The sequence below is a fragment of the Gadus chalcogrammus genome, chromosome 9 (assembly GCF_026213295.1).
Source record: "Gadus chalcogrammus isolate NIFS_2021 chromosome 9, NIFS_Gcha_1.0, whole genome shotgun sequence".
Classification (NCBI taxonomy): domain Eukaryota; kingdom Metazoa; phylum Chordata; class Actinopteri; order Gadiformes; family Gadidae; genus Gadus; species Gadus chalcogrammus.
The window spans coordinates 14,766,630-14,776,440 of NC_079420.1; the positions used below are offsets into that span (position 1 = coordinate 14,766,630).

At 44.3% G+C, this 9,811-nt stretch overlaps 1 protein-coding gene across 1 annotated transcript in view; it reads right to left on the bottom strand.

Annotated features, from left to right (window-relative positions):
• The window catches only part of LOC130389154 (chromatin remodeling regulator CECR2), a 35,369-nt gene extending 25,597 nt beyond the window's left edge, over positions 1-9,772 (bottom strand). Inside the window, exon 1 of the mRNA XM_056598825.1 lies at positions 9,120-9,772. Within this exon, the coding sequence (XP_056454800.1) occupies positions 9,120-9,239 (120 nt within the window). The 5' untranslated portion in view covers positions 9,240-9,772. The remainder of the gene's footprint in view (positions 1-9,119) is intronic.
• Positions 9,773-9,811: the final 39 nt, after the last annotated feature.

Sequence of the window (9,811 nt, forward strand, 5' to 3'; positions counted from 1 at the left end):
AAGTCATATCATTTGTATGCCGTTGACACAACTATTCATTTAATATGCTGTACAATTGTGGTCATGGTGGGCCACAACCGGTTTAATTTAAAGGACAAAAGGTAACATTGAAAAAGTGTTGGCCATAGCTATCAGCATAATGAGCCAGGCATTGAAATCCCATTACAAGAGTTCATTATGGAGAAGTATTGTGTTTCAGACATCATGGGCTTACATCTGGATAGGGCCATGCCATGACATTTGGGCCATGGTCATTGAAGACCAATAGGAATAAGAATTAAATTCCATGAACACAGAACCACCGACACCTGTATATTTAAGCCACTAGATGAGCAACAAAGAGAGGTAAATGATAGATAAACAAACAAAAGGTTTAAAGATAAAAGCGACTCCACACTGATGTAGTGGCGATGGTGTAATGGTGATGGTGTATTGCTGAAGCCCACCTGCATTGGTAACAGGGCGTTGTGAGAGTCAGAGCGACGCTGTGAGGAGGAGGGAAGCTTCAGGGATCTGAAGGGATGTGGTAGGATTGGGGGGGGGAGGGGGTACGGCTTGTATCTATGATGCCACAGCTGCTGCAGAACGCAGAGCACTGTGGTATCAGGGGCCTGGCCTCTCTGCAGAGCTTCACAAGAGTCCCTTTCCATGCGCTGCTGTTAACAACTCCTCTGGGCTCCATCTGGAGCAGCAGTTGGAGGACGTGTGGAAGGGCTGCATGGTAATGGGGGGGATGGGAGGCTTGTTGGTGTTGCTGTGTGAGAGACAGCTACTCTCTCTTCCTCCCTTTCCCTTCTTTGTTTGTCTTCTTATTCCCTGTCCACCTCGTCCCACTTCACACATGACTCCTCGAGGAGTAATCAACTGACAACACCACCCTCTCCCCACACATACACCTCTCCTCCTGCCACATGACAAACACATGTGCATGGATGGGCACACTCAACTACACACAGCACAGGAAAGCATCCTTGCTTCCTCAGGATGTAGGTGTTTGATTACCAAAGGGATCACCAACAATAAACCCCAGATTCATAGCTGGTGTAAAAGGAGGACTAAGATGGTCGGTAAACAATTCTTTTTCCATACTTCATTTCTACCAGTATAGGAAGATCTGGTGTTCCTTTGACATGCTGCAGGCGGCTGTTAAGACCTCCCATAGCCAAAGGCAAGGTAGACATTTGGTCCTTCGATCAGGAATGACAACTGGTTGCCTCTAAAGCGGCACTTCTGATGCGTGTCAGTGTGGATAAGCAACGACACGGACACCAAAATCAGCCAAAAGGCTAGTAGCAACATTACAGTTTAAATCCTGCTGTCTTTTTTTCCAGCCAATGTCAGCACCAGGTGGAACAGGTGGTGGGGCTATGAGAGTATGTGGCATGTGGGTTGTTGCTGGGGCCATTGAGAGACTGACAGTGGGCCGATCCTTCCTGGTGGAAGCTCTACAGTGAACCTGAGAGCCTTTTGCCTTAGCCTACATGGGCTAGCTGAATGAGAGAGGACCATTAAACACAGGAGATGAGAGGCCACCCGGGCCAGTGGTGCCTGACCAACCCCACCACCGCCTGTCCCCACACATGGTTGGCAAGAGGAAAAAAAACATCAGCTTCCTCCTAAGAATTAACTGTCTGCTTACAAACCGGAGGTTCTCATCTTCCCACACTGCCAAAACAGATGCGAATGCACACGCACAAACACACACATACCCACATGCACCTCCGTACACAGATCGTTAACATTTAGCCTGCTTGCCTTGAAGAGAGAGGAATAGCCCCCCAGAGCAAGGTGGTTGGAGAAGGAAGGGGTCTGGGGCTGAGACGCTGAGATCAACATTAGGCAGATGGTGCAAAGGGCTTGGAGAAGGACAACAAAATCATGTGAAACCCCATAGTTGGCAGAGGCAGACAGCCACACCGGATCTCACCACACAGATAAGTTAGCTGTGCTTCTTCCCACCATGATATCACCATACCATAATACCTTCTCAAGTCTAACATTTTTCTTCACCACAGCACAAAAGCGTACATTTAACCTGACAGTGCAAACAAAGATAATATTCAAGGCCTCTCAACATAAATGTAATGTTGGATTATGCTCCGCATTTAATTTTTGGATAGACTGGTTCACAAAAGAGTTCTTCAGTGTAACCCTATTAAATCAGTAAACCCATTATCAGTGTGATTCTAACGATTTGTATTCAATGTTCAAGAGATGTTGAGGTCGGATTCAATGTTGACTATCAGACTGAATAGATTATCAGGTATTTTCAGAGCTCATACGTAACCAGAATATTACATCCCGCCATCTTTTTGCTAAATTGTGGCGTTAAATAGTCTAACCTTAAGCTAGCTAGCCACCTGAAACAAGCTCTCTGGAAATAAGTAAACAGTTCCATTTTCTTTGATGTGTGATGCGTCATGTTTACAGCCTTGCATGGGATTCGTCTGTTGTCATGGCAGATTGATGTGCACTAAAGTGCAATGTAACAGAGATTGAAAAGCAATGTTTGAATTTAGCTGGATAGATAGTCCCATTATTTAGAATCATCCAAATCAGAATAGAAAACGGGGTCAAATGTGTAGACGTCATTCCATCTATTCAACTACCAATTTGTGATCGGATCGTTAATTGGCAATGTTCAATCGTTTTTTCTATGCCAATATTTAGCTAATTTAACAAACTTACTATGGGAACATAATAAATAGAGCGCACCTAGAATCGTAGCGTTTTGCTTCCATCAAAATATTACTTTGAAGACGCAGCTGACACAGCACAATGAAAATGTCTGTCTGGGAGACAAGCACATCTTAAAAGTACAAAGCAAATATTCTGTTTAACTCTTGGGCTACTTTAGGAGAATAGCAAGCAACAATCGCAGCTAAGTATATAATACTTTTTCTTTGAGATATATTCACCACCGGTTTTGGTGAAATGGGCAGTAGTCGCAGAGCTAGGTTCAGATGGAGGCCAAGTGCTTTATATTGGCAGATAAATATCAGATCTCAAGAATCTTTGCCCTACTGTGCATTAAGACATGTTTCTCGTGGTGCAGAATGTCCCCAGATTAGTAAGGTTAATAAGTGTGATGAATGAATTTCGTAACAAGTACCTTTTTGGTATTGATCCGACACCCCGAATCTCACCAAAACTTTGCTGAGAGTAGTTAACGTCATGTGTATGATTTGGATTGTGATTTTAAAGATCAGATAATGTTAACCAGAACACTAGGCTGTTAGATTGTTGCACCAATCACAGAAAAACTTTTAAAAGGGGAGCCCTTGATAGAGACATTAATATAAAATATTTTTTAAATTTTACTTTCTAAATATAATGTTCACTCTTTTATAAATGTTTATCCACTTAACTTTAACTGTATTGCTTGCAGCTGATGCAAAACCCAATTTTTCTCTTAATAACAAGTCAATTAGAAGCATGTTGCAGCTGAACAGAGAGAGGCAGAAGCATGATGCAGCTGAACAGAGGGAGAAGTCAAATCAGACATTTAAAAAGACATCCATAGTGTGTGACCCACACGTTTGAGCAATTAAAGAACAAAACATCAGAAACAAAACTTTCAGTCCAGTTTCGGCCTAGTAGTACAAACGTGTTATGGCCAGAACCTAAAAATTATAGAGGTTTGGTTCCCAGCCCTATTTGCCACTGCAAACCACTGTTGTAATGGAAATATTGCAGGGCAGGCCATAATAATATATTGACTTGAGGAACTAATACCACATTAACAATCGACAGCCTGTACTGCAGACAGTGAATGCTCTAACATAAGCCAAGGCAATAGATTAAACACATTACACATTACATTCTCCACCACCTGCTGAGAAAGAGCGCTCCCCAAAGAAGCTGGTCCCCTTGTCACTAAACTAGTCCTGTGATTGACTGACTGAGCCGCCACTCAGGCCATTCAGCCTGCGATCTGCAGTTATCTGCAACATCATGTTGCCGCTGAAAAGTTGGACCAATGGAAATCACATTTCATGGTCCAACTTCTCTGCATGGTCTTCTATTGGAACCAGAGTTGATGTTGCCGATGTACACACATCAATAAAATCCCCAAACTAAGTAACAATTCGAAAATACGCGCAAATACAACCAATAACGGCAGACATCTAAAAGATTGCACTCCCAGGTGAATACTTGTCTGATGGAAATTGCTTCACAGCACTCTTACATTAACGGTGCAGGCATTTTACACACCGCTGCACATGATCAGGCAGCATCAATTGCCTTCTAAGCAAGAACAACTCTAGTATACTGCATTTCATAGCATGATGGGAAGTTCATTGCACTTTACTTCCTCTCTTCTTATGAAGCTCTGAACCACAATACAATAATGCACATGTACTAAGGGCACCTGGTAGGCCAGGACGAGACAATGTTAAGCTCACACATGCCTTCCTTGTCATCTACCTCAACAACAAGACCCATTAAAACATTCGAGAAGGTAGGCCTCCCAGTCCCGGGGAAGGGGGGGATGGAAGGAGTGGATTGAGGGGAGCAGCCCTGGAGGGAGGGCTGCCACAGACTGGAGACAGAGAGGGGGAGTCATGGGGAGCTCTGACAATGGAAATCGCTGAAAAAACTCTTGGTGTATGTGCCTATACCCCCCCCTCCCCGCAGTCGTCGCTACCACCAACACCCCACCTTCTCCCACACACACACACACACACACACACACACACACACACACACACACACACACACACACACACACACACACACACACACACACACACACACACACACACACACACACACACACACACACACACACACACACACACACACAAAATCATCTGATCCAAATCCAGCTACCCTCACTTGTCAATCACAACTGGGGGTGGGGAGCCGGCCCTCTGACAATGCAGTGTGCTTGGCTGTCCTGAGAGTCAGAGACATGAGTGGGTGGGTGGCGTCAGGAAGGCTCAAGGATTCCTGTGTATGTAGCATCATCAAGCTGGGAACGTGATACTGCGTAGAGTAAAACGGCTGCCAGTGGTTCATCCATTCGCTGACCAGAGAAAGAAAGTGTCAGGGGGTTGTTGTGCACACCAGAAAGAGAGGATGATCTGGGGATGTGTCAGCAGGTGGGAGAGAGGGAGAGGAAGAGAAAAGGAGGGGCATTCAGGGAGAGCGGAACGTAAGGCGCGATTGAATGGTGAACATTCGAGGGGCGAAGAAACCTGGCAGGGAAGAATCAAGCCGAGATAGCGGGATAGAACAAACAAGGCTTGATGAAAGGCTCATTGTTGACAAGTGTACTCCCTTGTGAGTGAGTGTGTTGGAGAGTTGGGTGCTCCATTCTAGTTGCCTGGGGCCTGACAAAGGAGCTGAGCAGGCCGGGGTTAAAAGCTAAAGATATTCAGGATGAAAGCCTCTAAACACTGATCCCTTGGTGGGGCTGCTGCTCACACTGGCTCAAACATGAGTCGCTGACCCGTCTCCAGTCCACAGTGCAGCTGATGCCCGCTGACACAGACATGCATAGTACAGCAACATACCAAAAAGCCTGTATGTTTTCTAGAGAGCTCACACACACACACACACACACACACACACACACACACACACACACACACACACACACACACACACACACACACACACACACACACACACACACACACACACACACACACACACACACACACACACACACAGCAACATTTATAAACATTGGACCCCAACCCAAACCACTCTCCCAAACACACCCACATGCTCACGCGATTTAATCCACTGGCTTCGTAGACAAGAAAACAACGGCAGCCATCTCTTGCTTATTGGCCAAATCTAATAGGACTAAATCTCCTTTTTACAATCTCACTGGGGGCTACAGAGAGAATAGAGCTCCCCCACCCAGAAGAGCTGCAGCGCCCAGAAAGAAAGCAGAGAGCTTCACCCTCCAGGGGGAGGGAAAGAAAGAGTACCATCTGGGGTTTAGTCATGGTGATGCCAGTGCTGGGGCTGGGGGTGAGAGAGGGAGAGAGACAGAGGGTGCTGGGGACCATGGAAGGGGTAGAGGGCCAGAGACAGGGGGCTAGGGATGGTAGCAGTGGCACTGGAGGAGAGGGAGGCTGGAGGAGAGGGACGGCGGGTCCATAATGGTGAGAACAGGCCCAGAGAGCTGGCAGGGAGGGGGATGAAAGAGAGAGATACACAGATGGAGCTGTGCTAGCAGATGTAAAACAGTTTGCTGGATCATGAGTAACACAATAACAATCCAAAAAAAAGGATAAATAGAAATAAGATACATTTATTAAAATATACCTTTAATCAATTCAAGTTACAACAGCTAGTTTAGCCTGAATTAGGGCGGTATTGGGAAAGGTACAACAACAACTGCCACAGTAACCTCTGTCATTTGCAATGTCTATTTATCCCAATGCCGCTTCAGACAGACACTTTATACAAATACACCTCCTCTTGGTTTCCGCGCCTCACCAAACTACAGTGAATGGAGTGAGTCAAAACAGGAAGGGCTGTTTTGTATGGCTGGCTAAGGTGAGGAGTGTAAAAGGCAAAGTCTCCTGACTCTCCACAGAAAGAAAAGATGGCCAATGGCACCACGGAAATGGCATCACTAAGTTTGTTAATATCCAGCCTGGGAGCGGTAAAAGGTATTGCTTTCAAAAGCTGCGTTCATAAAAAGAAAAGGGGGGCATATCTGGCAGTACTGGGACCATCAATAGTGGATTCTGCCCAGCGGATCGTTCCCTCCCTTTCAAAGCTGCCGTGTTCAGCGATCTTCATGACCATTTGTATATATGCATTTGTATGCCTTCAAATACCTACAGGCAACCTTAAATGGTTTAGTGACCCAACTTGAATCAATCTGTATCATTACCATCATCTATGGTAAAGGACATTGGCAAATGGTTCTGTACTGGCTACAGAGTTATGAGCCGTGCTGTTGATCAAAAGTATAAATCTTATCCCACTGGGAGAGCAGCCAGTGTGTCCACAATGTTGGACTCACGAAATGTGATGGACATGTCAATATTACATATTGGACTCAACTGATCCCCACCATCACCACACCATTTCCGGCCATTTTCCCAAATCCTGTGCACCCAATTTTTGCGTTATCAAGCCATGGAGTTAAGGCTACATGGAGTCCATATCAAATGGGTAATCATGGAATCTGCTAACAAAAACGAGTAGACACAGATGAAGAAACGGTATCCTTCAACCGATATACAATATGATTTCAATCATCTGTTGACAAATTTGGTTAGGATGACAAATTCCTTTCGTCTCCCTAACCAATTAACAAGAGGGCAAACGTCATTCGGACTATTACTGAACCAAGGATGACTGACAGCGGCCTAGAAAGCTTGTCTTGCCTGTTCTGGTATGCAGAACAACTCAAAACCAGAATGACGACCTTCACTCAGAAAGTGTGCACTCAGAAAGTGATTTCACTTACTTTACAGAGACTAGTTTGCCCTTGAATCTTTTGTATACCAGTGCAATGGAAATTGGCACATGTATAAGGTCTCATCTGTAAACAAATCAAGGAGCACAGAAGGACATAGTATAGGCTTTGGTCCAGGAACCAGGAAGCCATTCAAACATTTCTCTAAAGAAGCTGATGAGTCACTTTGTTACAGGATCTGTTCCTGTAAGCGCAGAATCCAAACAAAAAAGTGGCCTTAATATCACGCACAAATTGCCCATTTTCTAAAAGTTAAATCAAATTGAGATAGATAGATAGATAGATAGATAGATAGATAGATAGATAGATAGATAGATAGATAGATAGATAGATAGATAGATAGATAGATAGATGTTATTTCAGTAAAAATTGTCATATTAACTCAAGTCTTTATCCCACAAAATGCAACAGTACATAAAACCCTGAACTTTCATGTAAACTAGGCTCAATGCGATCGCCATCTGCTAGTCTCCCCCCCCCCCCCCCCCACACACACCCATCCAATAACAAAGCGTTGCCTGCGTGTGTCTCTCCCGCGGGGGTGGGGGTGAATGAGTGATGGGGATCGTTGATGCGTGATGTTGACCGTACACAATTATTGTAATGCGATCATTTCTCGACAAATTAGGCTATATATTAAGCTGTAATTTGGCCCGTGAGTTAATATAAAACACCAAAAGATGCACTTTATAACAGTCAATCACCATAATGTAAAAGAGCACCTATCCTGAGATCACGATGCATATACATCTACAAACAATGGCACACGTATACTATTATGTCACGGTTGGAAAATATACATGATACGCATGTTATATTTTGTTCATCCAGTTAAGGTACGCGATTTACCAGTGGTCCTTTACGCTAGAACGGGACAGGATAAGAAAACAATGACTGGGGAGGCATCTGCGTCCCCACGGCATCCCAAGCCAGATGGCTTTCAACTGAAAGACAATCAACTCGAACTTTTAATCGAAAAACAAAGTATCGAACCTTTTGGCCATGGGCTCACCAGTTACTTTGTATTGCTGTTCGAATATATTATTGAGATCGTATAGAATCATATTGCACCAAATACAGTAAAATAATTATGCACTCCCTATACACATTGGAATTGCCTGCATTCTTGAAATAAAAATGTAGGAATAGTGTTTCAGTTTAGTGACTGTTAAATTAAGACCAAACATTTCAAGAACTAGGGTCGAACAGTGATATAAACAAGAGCGCAATGTTATGCCTCTCCCCCATGAAAACAAATGGGTCGCACATGGTTCCACAGCACTGCATCTCATAATAAAGTGAATAATAGACGAGCGTCGTCGGGCAAAGAGCGTCGAACCCAGAACTAGTGCCGAGTCGAGAGCCATATTCGACCTGCTACAATGTTTACATTTAACCAGAGATGATAAAACAGCCAATACATTAAGTACAAGTAGCTGTGCTAACTAGTTGGCTAACACGTTACCTAACCGGATTGTTTTAGCGACACAAACTCGTAGAGAAGTTCAGAGAACAAATTCAGCTAACCAGCCAGTAAGCTAGGGAGTTACGTTATGCAAAACAACGCGGACGCACTGCGAAATCAAGAAAGCTGACTTAAAATAGCTTTTTATTGCAACAATTAAACACGATACTGGTTGTTATGGCGGTTCCGCATCTTGTTTACCTCTATTTCAAAGTCTGGAAGGTTGAACGCTGTCCTGAACAACGAACAGAAGTGCGCTATGGCGGGTACTTCCCACCAGGACTGGATCTCTTCTACAGAAATTGTACATCCCTGGGACATTTTCGTACTGGAAAATGTCAAACTTTGTTCATCACATTAGAATAGGTGTTCTTCGATTGGTCATTAATTCCCCGCCACGTCAAACGTATCTCATATATAGGACGAAAGTTGCTGTTGACGATCCATCCAGGCAGTTGCCATTGCGACCGTGGAGCGCTACAATCTGTTTCAATCACAATTTCTGAGGAGCTGAACAGATGGGGGAGGCGCTACGCGTACGTGCGAGGTAGTCCGAGAGAGGATCCTGAATTATAGTGTTTCCGGCCTGCCACTCAATTTCCGGTCGCTTGCATGTTATGGGTTGCGTACGTATAGTCCCTGGAGCTAGAAAAAGAAGAACATGGCATAGAGAACCACATTGACAAGCAGCATGTGTATGTCTTTATTCCAAACATTTAAGACGCAATATCAAAACAGATAACGGATCCCGATATATCCCTATAATGTCTCTCCTCCGTTAAACCCGTGACACTGAAGTCCCACCCTCTCTGTATTCAATAACGATAATTTACAGTATCATCTGCCAGGCATTCCATCTTCAGATAAGAACGCAAGGGGACAAAGTTAGGTAT